The 15,486-nt window shown below is 45.5% G+C and overlaps 2 protein-coding genes across 2 annotated transcripts in view; one reads left to right on the top strand and one right to left on the bottom strand.

The window, feature by feature from the left end:
* LOC139548922 (calpain-5-like) overlaps window positions 1-15,486 on the top strand; it is a 59,667-nt gene that overhangs the window by 35,050 nt on the left and 9,131 nt on the right. The window contains exons 3-5 of the mRNA XM_071358922.1: window positions 2,659-2,790; window positions 10,988-11,196; window positions 11,879-12,071. Of these exons, the coding sequence (XP_071215023.1) occupies window positions 2,659-2,790; window positions 10,988-11,196; window positions 11,879-12,071 (534 nt within the window). The remainder of the gene's footprint in view (window positions 1-2,658; window positions 2,791-10,987; window positions 11,197-11,878; window positions 12,072-15,486) is intronic.
* On the bottom strand, window positions 7,791-9,302 carry LOC139550171 (olfactory marker protein-like). Its single transcript, XM_071360903.1, has one exon. The coding sequence runs from the start codon at window positions 9,135-9,137 to the stop codon at window positions 8,646-8,648; it is 492 nt and encodes a 163-aa protein (XP_071217004.1). The 5' UTR covers window positions 9,138-9,302; the 3' UTR covers window positions 7,791-8,645.

Here is a 15,486-nt window from a genome sequence, read left to right on the forward strand (position 1 = left end):
TGCTTTATTTCTCCAATATGCCAATATTTAGAAGTCTGCTTTTTTGGGTATCCACTCCCCCCAAGGGTTCCTATAGACACCCACATCAAAAGTTTCATATCTATTTTTGTTTGTCCATTCTGTGAGACATTAAAGTTTGAGTGCAAATGAGATTTTGCTAATGTAACATCCATAACTCTGGAATTGCCCATTTAATAATTATTACAATATTATTCAATTTGGGATACTCAGAATAACATTGCTAGCGCATTGTCTTAGTGATGTCAGATATGACTGTTTATGTGGATACGGTCTGTGGAGGGGTAACTTTAGTATTTTCCCGCAGGTGAGGTGGTCACCTCCCTGGCAATCTATCAGTGGGCTGTGGACAGATCTATTAGTCAGAGAAGCCAATGATGACATCACTGTTGCCCTACTATCAGACATTGGTTTATTACCTGCTTTCATTATCGCACCCCACAGGAGAGCGGGATGGAGGGAGCGAGACAGAGAGAGAGAGGGGAGAAGAGGGAGGAGGAGGGTCGGGGGGAGAAAGAGATACTAGGAGATGGAGTAGGATGTCAGAAGCACGGCACCAGGGATCTTTTCGCACATTGTTGGTGGGGAAAGTCCCTACACACACACACCGGCTGAAAATAACAATTGCCTCACACCTGGTGGGTGAAAAACCACATGCCCCCCCCCCCCCAAAGAGAGAGGTAGATAACACACACGCACGTCACACTTATCAGTGTCCACAGAGACTCGGGGTGTGTCTGAAAGGCTCCCTGTCCCCTATATAGTGCACTAAGGCAGACGAGAGCTCTATGGGCCCTGGTCAAAGTAGTGCACTATATAGGGAATAGGGTGCCATTTTGGACGCAGCCTCAAAGATATCATTCATGCAGTCTCCCACCTATCACTATTGACTGCAGATCCTTATTGGGATCCTCTAAGGAATTTTAGTTGAATGCATGTCGATACTCAGGTCTTCTCTGCTTTAGCCCACTCCTGTATTTGCCTGGATTCCAGGACCCAAATTAAGAAAGCTACAGTATTTTCTAGTTAATAGTTAGCAATATGGCTTAAGGGTCTGCTCTTCAACCATGCAACTGTTATCACAGCTAAAGCAGAACCAGTCTAGTACCTTGGGTTAGTTTAAGTGCTGTCTGTCTGTGTGTTGTAGGTCGGGGGTCGTTTTTAGTGCTGTCTGTGTGTTGTAGGTCGGGGGTCGTTTTTAGTGCTGTCTGTGTGTTGTAGGTCGGGGGTCGTTTTAGTGCTGTCTGTGTGTTGTAGGTCTGGGGTTGTTTTAGTGCTGTCTGTGTGTTGTAGGTCGGGGGTTGTTTTTAGTGCTGTCTGTGTGTTGTAGGTCGGGGGTTGTTTTTAGTGCTGTCTGTGTGTTGTAGGTCGGGGGTTGTTTTTAGTGCTGTCTGTGTGTTGTAGGTCGGGGGTCGTTTTTAGTGCTGTCTGTGTGTTGTAGGTCGGGGGTCGTTTTAGTGCTGTCTGTGTGTTGTAGGTCTGGGGTCGTTTTTAGTGCTGTCTGTGTGTTGTAGGTCGGGGGTTGTTTTTAGTGCTGTCTGTGTGTTGTAGGTCGGGGGTTGTTTTTAGTGCTGTCTGTGTGTTGTAGGTCTGGGGTTGTTTTTAGTGCTGTCTGTGTGTTGTAGGTCTGGGGTTGTTTTTAGTGCTGTCTGTGTGTTGTAGGTCGGGGGTTGTTTTTAGTGCTGTCTGTGTGTTGTAGGTCTGGGGTTGTTTTTAGTGCTGTCTGTGTGTTGTAGGTCGGGGGTCGTTTTAGTGCTGTCTGTGTGTTGTAGGTCTGGGGTCGTTTTTAGTGCTGTCTGTGTGTTGTATGTCGGGGGTAGTTTTAGTGCTGTCTGTGTGTTGTTGGTCGTTCTGTGTCTGGGGTGAAGAGGTTGTTCCGGTGGGGCTCAGGTTAGCACGGCCCAGATAAGTACGTGACCCTGTAGATCCTCTTGTGTCGCCACATAATTCACCACAACACCTCTCAGACCTGAGACAGCCTTATCAGGGTCGGGTGCTCTCTCTCCTCTCTTGCTCTCTCTCTTTCCCTCTCTCTCTATACTTTCTTTCTCGCCCACACTCTCTTAACCTCATTCCGCTCACTCACTGGAACTCTCTCTCGCTCTCTCTCGCCCTCTCTTTCTTTCCCCCTCTCTCCTGTCTGTCAGTAGAGGCATGTTGTGTGTGTGTGTGTGATGGATAGAAGTGGAGTGTTTTGCAGAGCCTCATCTAAATTCCCATCGATTAGGAGCCGTAATTAAAGAGTCCCGGCCATGCCTGGCCTGGCAACTCACTCCATCCATCTGTCTTCTCTCTTTCTTTCACCCTCCCTTTCTCTCTTTTTTTCCCTCTCCCCTTTTCTCTCCATCTATCCATATTTCTCTCTCTTTCTCTTATATATCATTCCCTCTTTTTTCTCCTTCTCTCACTGACTCTCTCTTTCTCGCGTTCTCACTCTCTCTTCATCTTCACCTGTCTAACAATCCCTTTTTTCGTTCTTCCCTTTCGCACTGACGAAACTCATGTTTCGGGGGTCGATAGGGGGGTTTTGGGGGTCGATAGGCTTCATGTAACCTTTCTAACTCTCTCTCCCTCCCTTACCCTCTCCCCTGCCTCCCCCTTCTTCCTTCTCTCTCACTCTCCCTCCTTTTCTCTGTGTAGGAGCTCTCTGAGGACCCTCACCTGTTTGTGGATGGGATCAGTGCGCACGACCTGCACCAGGGCCAGCTGGGAAACTGCTGGTTTGTGGCAGCGTGCTCCAGCCTGGCCTCCAGAGAGTCCCTGTGGTCTAAAGTAAGTGTGTCTGTGGGTGGGGAGGGTTGTGTGCGCGCGTGTGTGACATGTGATCTTAAACAAGAGATGCACACTCTTAACTATAACACACATACACAATACCCATTAGGCCCCATTACCTGGTGGCGAAGGGATAAACAGGGGAAAGCTCCTCTCACCAGAAGCATCATTAGGATAAATCAACACCTATCTATAAACACTCTCAGTAGAGTTGAAGTACACTGCCATGGTCCTTTGTGGCAACCTTCAAGCTTAGAACTCAGTCTGGTGTTTAGGTAAAGTATCAAAGCAGATTTTTCCGGTCCACCCGGTTGTTTTGAAAGAATGAATGTGTGGGTATCTAGCATTCTTTCATGACACCTTCAAGTTACTGGATGTGTGTACCATGTTGTAGGTCTAAAGCCCTATTAGTTCAGGACTGGTATTACTATATGTCGGTTATGAAATTATTACCCCAGCATGTCCGTTTTTTCCAGTGGACCATTCGGACGGGATTAGTTTTACCGAACAAAGAAAATTATTATAATTCAAAATGTCATGTTCTTAGTGTAAAGATATTTCAGCTTGTCTAGAGAAAGCCTAATTATGGCTTAATAGCCTACAGTTCTGAGAGAGCCAAAATAATAATGCGTATCAATAAGAACCATGAATTGTAGTCTATGCAGATATTTAATTAACTGACGTATTTGGCATTTTATGAATATATCGTCCTCTTATTATTTTGAAAGACAATTAGACACGGGAAAAGTTGATATGTGACAAAACAGTAAATTAATTTGTAGGCTACTTGCGTTAGACGTGTAACTTGACGGTGGACGTAGACAGGGGGGGGGGGTCATGACCCCCAATATTAGAAACTGGTAAATTTGACCCCCCCCCCAAACAATATGCACTGTAAAGCTCCAGGCAGCTACTGGCTTTATGTGGCTTTGCACCACAGTACTCCTAATTTTATGATTGGATCCCCCTGCTGCCAAATGCGCCCGATCCCCAAAGGCAGCCGGCCCGTTGGTGGTAAATGGGAAAAGAGTTGAGAACGGCTTGTAAGGAGATTAGAGAAACACACAATTTCTCCTCTTAACCTTTTCATTGGTCTGCGATGCATTGGTTTGGCCTGCAGTAACAGTTCAGCAGCACGCACAACCCACTCTCTCTCTTTCTCATTGTGGTGTTTGCTTAGGACAGGTATTCACAAGCACTACAATGTAAACATTTTTTGTAAGTTTAAAACTAGTAAAAGTTAATGAACATTTCATAAATGTATTCCTGTTGTTGTGTAACTAGCGAACCATTGGTGAAGATATAATATTGTGTAAAAATAGTTTTATACAGAGTAAAACCGTATAACGTTAGCTAACGTTAGCTATCTAGCTAGCTAAACCAGCACCAAAGCTAGCACACTATCTGGATCTTTTCCTTTTATTTTTTGTTTAAATTATACTTTTTTTTTAAACTTTTACCCCTTTTTCTCCCCAATTTCATGGTATCCAATTGTAACTTACAGTCCTGTCTGATCGCTGCAACTCCCGTACAGACTCAGGAGAGGCGAAGGTCGAGAACCATGTGTCATCCGAAACACGACGCAACCAAGCCGCTCTGCTTCTTGACACAATGCCCACTTAACCCGGAAACCAGCCACACCAATGTGTCGGAGGAAACACCGTACAGCTGGCGACCGTGTCAGCGTGCATGCGCCCAGCCCGCCACAGGAGTCGCTAGAGCTGGATGGGACAAGGATCTCTAGTGGCACAGCTAGCAATTGCGATGCAGTGCCTTAGACCACTGCGCCACTCGGGAGGCCAATCCATTTCCTTTTCAACAGCATTTTCAGATGAGCGGCACTCAGTGAGTTAGTGTTCACCCTGGTGTAAAAGTAGCTAGTGCCCTTAATGGAGGTGCCAACCCCAAAGAGGAGAAAAGTGCAGGAAATAAGATTATTTTGGGGAGTGGAGAGGACTGTAAGTAAATGAATGAATGTTTACATAGCTAGCTAGCTAAGCACACTGTACAATTCATAATAGATTGGTAGCTATGTAGTCAGCTAGTTAGCTATAACTAATTTAGGTAATGAAAGCAGTCTAATTCGTGTTAATAAGCTAACCCCATCATTGCTAAGGCCAGTCATTTTTGTCATATGATAATGGTATTTGGTCAACGACAGGCAGTAGAGAGCGTGAGAAAGAGAGCACCGCCCATGTTGAGGCAGGGAGATAATGAACAGGTAATCAGGTGAGAATTCAAGTTATAAGGAACTATCAGTTCAACTCCTCTTCTTTGCTGACTTGAAGCCCAAGTGCAACAAAACAGTTGATGACTGCATTCTGAGTTGATTTGTTTGTCATGGCAAGGGTCAGAGACAAGCAGTAGAGAGAGTGTGTGAGAGAGCACCGCCCATGTTGAGGCAGGGAGAGGACGAACAGGTCATTAGGTGAGGATTTTTATTTATAAACAAAAAAAAATTACTTGGCAAGTCAGTTAAGATCAATTTCTTATTTTCAATGACAGCCTAGGAACAGTGGGTTATGACAGCCTAGGAACAGTGGGTTAACTGCCTTGTTCAGGGGCAGAATGACAGATTTTTACCTTGTCAGCTTTGGGATTCGATCTTGCAACCTTTCGGTTACTGGCCCAGCTCTCTAACCACTAGGCTACCTGCCGCCCCACGGTGGTTATAAAGCAATTTATGTTATAAGGCACTATCAGTTCAACTCATAATCTTTGCTGACTGTAGCCCACGTGCTATAACAAATGTTTTTGCCTGTATTCTGATTATATACCCCCGGACCCCCCTAGAGTGATCCCATTGACCCCCACCCCCCATATGCAACATAAAATGACGCCCTTGCCTGCATAACACTTGGTTTTAAACATACATTTGCTGTCATGTTCTTAGCCTGTTAAACCCTGCAATATCCCTCAATACACAGTGATGACGATTCGCACGCGATAAGTATTATTAGAGGACCTGGGAGTTTGCCATAAACAGTAGGTTTTTAGAAACGTGCACACTGCTCTTGCAAGTATCACTGCTCTTCATTAAGCTTTACGTATCTGCCTCAAGGCATGGGATAATAATCTTCCTGCTAAGTAAAAATTACTGACATAGCAGATTCGGACGGGACTAAAATGACGGATGTGGTCATTTGTGCTCGTGCACATAATTACATAACCTGAGCTCCCCCAGTAAAACGAATCCCGTCCAAATAGGACTTAAGCTTTGTTATAAGACATTATAAAGGCTTGTACATGCTTATAACTGCATGCTTTAAGTAAAGTGTTACAACTCAGTAATTAGCTTTTTTTATTTAAAATGTACTGTACATAAAGATGTGTTAACAGATTTGGAAAGCTTGCGCTATTTCAGCAATTTTTGTTTTCAGGACCACAACTACTTCTATCACCAGAGTGAGGATGAGGAATTAATGATTTACATAGAAATGTTTTACATACAAATACAACCCAATCAACTTTGACCTATTGAAGATAAAGGCATGTTGTCCAACAGTACAACAAGATGAACTTGATGCGTGCGTGACCATGCATTTCCATGATGGAAGCAGCGCAGTGATGGTTTAGTTACACCAGGCATGGGGCAGCGGTACATACAACAACCAAGAGGTAGATCCCCCAGGAAGCTGGTATGTGCAAAGGACTAATTAGCATTGGTGCGGTGTGTGTATGTATAGTGTCTGTATGTCTGTCGTGTGTGTGTGTGACCGGCAACTGTAAGTATGAGAGGGAAGAAGTGTGATTGTGAGCTGATGTTATTGAATAAGGAAGAAAAGGACAATGGAGACGCCGTCAGATTAATAATTACACTCTTATACTGCAGGCCATTCTCTTAATTGAGACTCAGGAGACTGTCGGTGTACTCTGCTGCTTTTGCTTTTCCATTACTGACAAAAGGAATGGCGTTGAGAATAATTTGTGAAGAAAGCGGTCAACCGCAAAGAGATAGTCAATCTAGTTCTAAATATGTGTATGTGACCAATACAATTTGATTTGATTTGAGAGACAGTCAATCTAACAGGTGGCTGGTTGTGATTTCAGGCATTGATTTATGCCTCTGTGGTGAATGAGTGGGTGACTCGGTGTGTGTGGGAGGGGGGGGGGGATGTGCACACGCTTGTGGTGCCCATCTCTCCTTCTGTTTTCTTTTTTTCTTTCTGTCTCTCTCCTACACACCAACATATTCTCTCTTTCCTTTCCCCTCCATCTCTCCCTCTCCACTCCTCAGCTCTGTCTTTGTGGTGGCCTCGGTCCATATTCATAAAGCCTTTCAGAGCTTTGATCTAGGATCAGGTCCTCCCCCTCGTCCATGTATCTTATTCATAATGATCTAAAAGGCTAAACTGATTGTAGATCAGCACTTCTGTTCTGACATGTTTATGAATACGGGGTGACCTTTGGGAGGGAGGGAGTTTAAGTGCCGGTTGCTGTGGAGATATAATCCCCCTCCCTGACGTTTGTCATTCGGGCCGGGGCCAGACGGAGATGGATGAGGTAATAGGAAGCCAGTCTGTGTCGTGTTCATTAGGGCACACCATAGCAAAAAAACATCACAGGAAAATTTTAAACAAGTGTTTCTTCTTGGACGAGTCCAGCCTGTTTTCGGTCTGTTTTCTTCCATTTCCTGTCTAATAAATAAGACCCCGCTGTCCGCTGTGGTATTATGTTTCTGCTGGCGCGCTACAGTGTCCCTCCCAGCTGCCAACCACCTCAGGTGGGTGGAGAACGGCTTCACACACACACACACACACACTCAGACCCCCTCAGTCATCCGCGATGAGCCTGCTCGTTTGTCAGACGCCAGTAGAAAAAATGAGATCCGTAAGTACACACACACGCAGACAGACAGGCAGGCAGACACCCAACACATAAACATGTGCGTCCGTGCGTACACACACACATTGAAATTGAAAAACATCAGAGCTGACGTTGTATTGCTAGTCTGTTAGAAATGCCACAGAAAGAACCGTTTTGTCTTTTGTTACGATTTATTCAAATGCACATCAATTACACACAAGTAGTCATTCTCTAATTAGTTGCTTTAGTCACGTTATGGTATCAAACAATGAAGTAATGAATAATCACATCTCTAGACTCGACTGATTGTAGCTACAGTACGGCTCTGAATGCTCTACAAAGATTTGAAGGAAACATGATTGAAGACTCGGGTTTAAAAGTCCACTCACAAGTGAAACACTTACTGCATCTTTAATAGTAATTTCAACATCAGAAATGCTCCAGTCTTTTGATACACTAGACTAGTATTACCTGAATCCCTACAGAAAGTCTTCCTACAGTAGAAAGGGCATATTGAAATCCAAAAAGGTTTTGTGTTTTGTTTGAGGCCGGTCGTTCTATGCTAAAATGGAAGACAGGAAGAAGAAGAGATGGAAGAGAGTGTTAAAAAGGAAGCGATCGAGTCAAGGGAGTGGAGGTGTTGAGGTGTTATCTTTCCTCTACCCCAGAGGAAGTGAGTGGTTGTGGTCCCTCCGGTCGGTCGATTTGTCTGTCCTTTCCCCTGTGTTACCGCATTCTAACAACTACTGCAGGCCACATTAAATCGCCCAGATTTGGATCACAGGTCATCATTTTGAGACCCATGCTCTAACCCTAACTTTACCTCTAAGAAGAAGTAGCATATGTAGAAAATGACTGAAATTCTAAACGAAAAACAAAGTTGTTCTCCGACGAGGAATGGTGGTGGTGGAAAAACATGACGAAAGACAACAAAAATAAATGGCAAACGTACTTGCTCATAAGGCCAGAGGATAGTCAAATTAAATAAAACATAACCAAAATGTCCGCCTAGTACCTTGCCTTCCGTCTGCCATTTCCTCCTAAAGTCTTCACTTCTGGTCCACCTGGAAGCTGATGGAGCATTCAACAGCGTCCGGACCAACGCCCTCCTCAAATGCCAGCAGGAAGTACATTGTCTTCCTCACCTTCGCCATCTCGGCGATCCGCTCACCAAACTCCTGGGCGTCTGCCTCATAGTGGTGCACGGGTGTGTCGTCGCCGTCGCTCTCAGCTCGCCAGAACACCCCCGCCGGCTCCAGCAGCTGGCGGTTCATCAGGTGGGTGAGGTCGGGCGTCCAGAGCTGTGAGGTGGCAGTCACGGTGAGGCGGCCTGAGCGTGCCAGCCTAACTCCCCAGTGGGCAAAACACAATGCCTGCTGGGAGAAGTCCAGGCGGTAGATGGCCTCATGTGGTCGGAGGAGGCGCTCGCCGTCCTGCCTCTTCCCGCCACGCTGCTGCAACGACTGGGCCCGCTGACGCATCACCTCGGTCAGATGGGCGTCGGGCCTGAAGGGCAGCTCCAGAGTGGCTTGGGTGGCCATGTTGGTTTAGGTTCAAGAGTGTGATGGGTCGATAGGGGGAACCGGGAAACGCTTTGACTGGCTGAGTCCTCAGGAATCCTCCCTCTCTCTTGGTCACGTTCTCTCTCTCTCTTTTCTTTCTCTTTTCTTTCTCTGTCACCGGGTCAGGTAGGTGGACACATGCAGCTCTTTGGACTGTGGCCTTTTCCTCTTCCTCCTCTATCTTTTTCTACCTCTTTCTTTATTGAGTACAGTATGTGTGTGTGGAAGACACTCGTGCACACCCACAGCACCCTGAGATGCGGGGCGGGCCTTGCCGTCTTGTCGTTCTTGGTTGGCAAGATGAGCTCTAGGCAACCTGAGCTAATGACATCTGCAGTTGCGACGCGGGGATTGCCCTTGGAGGAGCAGGGGACAGCTGTGTGTTTGTCACATATTTGTTTTGTCTCACGTTTGTACCGTCGTTGTGCTCGGCTAGCGTAGGCTTGCCTCTCTCGCGTACTTTACTTAACTAAGTGTGACCGAAATCTGAGATTTTTTTTTGTCAGTCTGCCAAGTAACCAGTGCAGGCTGGTGTCACTGGAATGGAACGGTATCAAACACACAGAATGTGTTTCATGTGTTTGATACCTATTCCGTTAATTCCATTACAGCCATTACAATAACCCCGTCCTCTGATTTCTCCCACCACCAGCTTCCACTGCTCAACTTTAACTTCAGATAGAAATAGAAAGAATAGGAAATCGTGTCAGCTTTTTTCAATCTGACAGAAAAACATATATGTTCTACCTGATATATTTCTATCTGCAATGTTCCGAACATTAGGCGGAGGGTGGATGGGGTTGCTGCTGTTTCTGGCCAGAGTCCAGTCAATCCTTTGCAGAGAGAGTAAAGTTATTATAGAGCTTTATTATGTTCTGGATGAAACCCGAGATAGATACCCCCTCTCCCTCATTCTCACTCTCTCTCTTTCTCTCACCCCCCTCTCTTTCTCTCTATGTCACTGGCTTCCTAAGGGCTCTCACATGACTTGGGGTTTCTATGGTGCAGTATTGTTTTTTTATCCTCTCCTCTTAAAGGAGCTGCTACACATACACACACACACACACACAGAACAGCCCCTTGATCTGCAGAACAAAGGTTCCATCAGAACCACCCTGCCAGAACCGACCCACCGACCAGGGCTCTTAGTCCACCACTCCCCAGCATGTATCTCCAAGGGCAGTGGAGGAACAGTGGTTCATTCTATCAAGTTTAGCCCTCTGCGCTCCGCAGTACACTTTCATTATGTGGCGTCTCATTACTACACTTCCTGTTTGGCCCTGATGGCTGATGGGTATTTTGGGTGGGTGGGCGAGGGGGCTAAGTGCGGTCTTGTTTGCCCCCCAGCCCGCCCATCGCAGTCCGAGGGGGAGCCACCGGGATGACTGGCTGGTACTTCATTGCAGCTCTAGTCATTCATTGCAGCTCTAGTCATTCCCCGTCCCTCTGTCCTGTTCCACGTATTCTTCCCCCTCTGGATGTATACTTGCCAGAGCCCAGGTGATACACTACATTTGTTCCCTCTGGAACGCAGCGGGCCAGCCGGGGGTGACAAGTTGTGGACAAGAGGTATGTCCAGCGGGGATGACAGGCTCACTCACAAGAGGGTGTGGTATTTACGAGTTCGGCCGACACGCGGCTTGTTCGTTCGGCTTGCGTAACTCTGACTCTCTTTTTCCTCCCCCTCCTCCCTCTACGTGTCCTTTCACCCCCACACCCCCTCTGCCCTTTTCCCAACCTTTCCCTCTCTTTCCCGCTTTCATCTCCATCCACCCCCTCCTTCTCCAACCTCCTCCACTCCCTCTGCACCCCCCCACCCCTCCCTTCAGGTCATCCCAGACTGGAAGGAGCAGGAGTGGGACACGGAGACACCCGAGTCGTACGCCGGGATCTTCCACTTCCGCTTCTGGCGCTTCGGAGAGTGGGTGGATGTGGTGATCGACGACCGACTGCCTACGGTGGACAACCAGCTGGTCTACTGCCACTCGGATGACAGCAACGAGTTCTGGAGCGCACTGGTGGAGAAGGCTTATGCCAAGTTAGTCAATGAATCAATCAATCTGTCAATGGCTTTATTGTCCAAATTGGGAAATGTGTAGTACAGTCTTGTTGGAAAATGTTTTAAACGTTCAATCCATCCATCAAGCAATCAATCAATTTGTTGTCTCAATTGGACAATGTGTAATACGGTCATGGTAAAAAAAAAAAACATTAAAATGTAATGAACACCTAGGGGCAGGGATAAAGAGATACAGTACTGTAGCAGCCCCAGTAGCCCTGGGGAATATCATCTAGAATAGGATAAAATGATACTGTATGTTTTACTCTCCCAATATTTGAGGAATGCAGAGAAAATCTTTAGAACGAGGATGCACTCACTCACTCGGGTAAATAAATATTTCCAATTGGTAACACTTTACTTAACGCCTGTAGGTATAATGCTTTATAACATGTTATAAGCCTTTAATGTCTTAGAATTAGGCTTATTATTGTCTGTCACTATTTTAACTGATTCAAGATACTGTGTCTACTAGCCACTGTCTTTATGATTTGAGATGTGGAGTCACATCTTGAGACTGTCACATCTTGAGATATGGAGTCAAACAAGAGGTTCAGTTGTCATTCTGTTGTCAACTGTGCACTGTAGACAGCATAGATAGAGAGATATTTGACTTCAGATGAACTCATTCCTCCTCTCCCTCCTCGACCTGTCCCTGCAGAGTGTACGGCTGCTACGAGGCCCTGGACGGCGGGAACACGGCGGATGCCCTGGTGGACTTCACAGGGGGCGTGTCGGAGCCCATGGACCTGCTGGAGGGCCAGATGGCCACTGACGAGGTGGCCCGTAACCAGCTGTTTGAAAGGGTGCTGAAGGTCCACAACCGGGATGGCCTCATCAGCTGCTCCATCCGGGTGAGTCACTCAGGGGGAAGATCTGTACAAGGCAGCCATTTTGGATCAGGGGCAGCCAGGGGGTCAGTTAGAAGATCTAGGTCGTGTTCAATGTACTTCTTGTTTTTTTCCATTGCAAAATGTTTTTTTCTGCCTTGTGCTATTTGGAACACCAAAAAATTGCAACATAAATCGCAAATTGCAGCGTTTGGCAATCACCATGATAATGTGCCATCCCATCTATTTTTCGAAAGTTGCGGTTAGTTGGCTCATGCAAAGTCTACATTTGCGAGAGGAAAATGTAATCCTTTGTGATTATCCATCTATCTATCATCTATCAATGTAATCATACAAGGCTTTCTCTATGCTGATGAGACTTAAATTTGTATGAGTGCATATACACTTTCAGAATGCAAATACCGTCCTCTTCTCTGTCCATCCATCTACCTGTCATCCTCAATCTGCTTGTTGTTTATCTGTCCATCCGTCAGTCCGTCTATTCATCTGTTCATCAATACGCAACATCTGCTGTTGGGAGCTCCATTTGTACGAGTTCCACTCTCCCCCGGGCAGCCACTGACTGCGTCCCATATGGCACCCTACTCCCTACAAAGTGCACTACTTTTGACCAGAACCCTATGGGCCCTTGTTGAAAGTAGTACACTGTAAAGGTAATAAGTTGTACATTTGGAACACAGGCAGTGAGTCCCCCCTTTTGATTATCTGCGGTTCTGCGCTTGTCCACTCCTGCACTAGAACTCATTTACAGTCCAACATTGTGTGATTCCGAATCAAGTACACTAGCTCAACTGGCAGCGATAGGCGTTTTATATTCATGAGTTTTCATTAGGCTCCATTACAGAAACAATAACAACAGAATGGACACGGACACGGAAAAAATAATGGCTAAACAAACACGTCAGCTAGACGAACGGCCCGAAAACCGTAGTCGTTAATTCCTCGGACATGACCCATGACTTGGTGGTTGTTGTTTGGTTATGGTTGTAACGTCCTGGCAACATTATAAAAATGCTTGACTACTCACAGGCTTTTTGTTGTGAGGTCTGATTTAGGAATGCAACAAAGGCATCTTAAAAGCCACACTCGTGCATCTCTCCCCAGACTCCAAGCCTAATTGCTTTTTGTCTTCTCCCCCCTTTCGCTGTTTTTTGTAAGCATGGTTTGAAAAATGATGTGTGTGGTAGCAAATGTTCAATGCACGTCTTCCACAGAGCCTATGGGCCTGGGCATAATAGGGTAGTGACCTATTTAAAAATATATATATACAGTGGGGAGAACAAGTATTTGATACACTGCCGATTTTGCAGGTTTTCCTACTTACAAAGCATGTAGAGGTCTGTAATTTTTATCATAGGTACACTTCAACTGTGAGAGACGGAATCTAAAACAAAAATCCAGAAAATCACATTGTATGATTTTTAAATAATTAATTTGCATTTTATTGCATGACATAAGTATTTGATCACCTACCAACCAGTAAGAATTCCGGCTCTCACAGACCTGTTAGTTTTTCTTTAAGAAGCCCTCCTGTTCTCCACTCATTACCTGTATTAACTGCACCTGTTTGAACTCGTTACCTGTATAAAAGACACCTGTCCACACACTCAATCAAACAGATTCCAACCTCTCCACAATGGCCAAGACCAGAGAGCTGTGTAAGGACATCAGGGATAAAATTGTAGACCTGCACAAGGCTGGGATGGGCTACAGGACAATAGGCAAGCAGCTTGGTGAGAAGGAAACAACTGTTGGCGCAATTATTAGAAAATGGAAGAAGTTCAAGATGACGGTCAATCACCCTCGGTCTGGGGCTCCATGCAAGATTTCACCTCGTGGGGCATCAATGATCATGAGGAAGGTGAGGGATCAGCCCAGAACTACACGGCAGGACCTGGTCAATGACCTGAAGAGAGCTGGGACCACAGTCTCAAAGAAAACCATTAGTAACACACTACGCCGTCATGGATTAAAATCCTGCAGCGCACGCAAGGTCCCCCTGCTTAAGCCAGTGCATGTCCAGGCCTGTCTGAAGTTTGCCAATGACCATCTGGATGATCCAGAGGAGGAATGGGAGAAGGTCATGTGGTCTGATGAGACAAAAATAGAGCTTTTTGGTCTAACTCCACTCGCCGTGTTTGGAGGAAGAAGAAGTATGAGTACAACCCCAAGAACACCATCCCAACCGTGAAGCATGGAGGTGGAAACATCATTCTTTGGGGATGCTTTTCTGCAAAGGGGACAGGACGACTGCACCGTATTGAGGGGAGGATGGATGGGGCCATGTATCGCGAGATCTTGGCCAACAACCTCCTTCCCTCAGTAAGAGCATTGAAGATGGGTCGTGGCTGGGTCTTCCAGCATGACAACGACACGAAACACACAGCCATGGCAACTAAGGAGTGGCTCCGTAAGAAGCATCTCAAGGTCCTGGAGTGGCCTAGCCAGTCTCCAGACCTGAACCCAATAGAAAATCTTTGGAGGGAGCTGAAAGTCCGTATTGCCCAGCGACAGCCCCGAAACCTGAAGGATCTGGAGAAGATCTGTAGGGAGGAGTGGGACAAAATCCCTGCTGCAGTGTGTGCAAACCTAGTCAAGAACTACAGGAAACGTATGATCTCTGTAATTGCAAACAAAGGTTTCTGTACCAAATATTAAGTTCTGCTTTTCTGATGTATCAAATACTTATGTCATGCAATAAAATGCAAATTAATTACTTAAAAATCATACAATGTGATTTTCTGGATTTTTGTTTTAGATTCCGTCTCTCATAGTTGAAGTGTACCTATGATAAAAATTACAGACCTCTACATGCTTTGTAAGTAGGAAAACCTGCAAAATCGGCAGTGTATCAAATACTTGTTCTCCCCACTGTATGTTCAGGCCGAATTCAAAATATTCTTGCCACCTCTCTTTCTTGATTATTGACCTGCCGAACATTCCCCATTTATCTAATCATACATCATTTTTATCAGTAAGAAGAGTTATTTTGATTGATATAATTGATGACAATAGTTGTTTTTTCTCATTAGACTCAGATTAGACTCAGATTTGTAAAGGGGGTTAATCGTAACATTTGCTACAATTAACCCCTTACCTAAAATTCTGTGGTATTTTATATGGTATTTAGACACATTCACATAGTGATATAAAATGCCGACATGGATGTCGATTAAGGCAGCCCCCCGCAACTCTCTGATTCAGAGTGCATTATTTTGAATGCATTAATTTGTACAATTGACTAGGTATTCCCCCTTCCCAATAAAAAACACTTGTTTTTGGTTTACGTTGCAAAACATTTTGTTACGTTGTGCACTAATGAACACGACCCTGGTTTCCCTCATTACCTTCCTGTCTTCTTTATCCTTTTTCCCCTTCTGTCTCCTTAGTAGTTGCTCCCTTGCTGTCGTTGCATCAC

The sequence above is a fragment of the Salvelinus alpinus genome, chromosome 1 (genome assembly GCF_045679555.1).
Source record: "Salvelinus alpinus chromosome 1, SLU_Salpinus.1, whole genome shotgun sequence".
In the NCBI taxonomy this organism is placed as follows: Eukaryota; Metazoa; Chordata; class Actinopteri; order Salmoniformes; family Salmonidae; genus Salvelinus; species Salvelinus alpinus.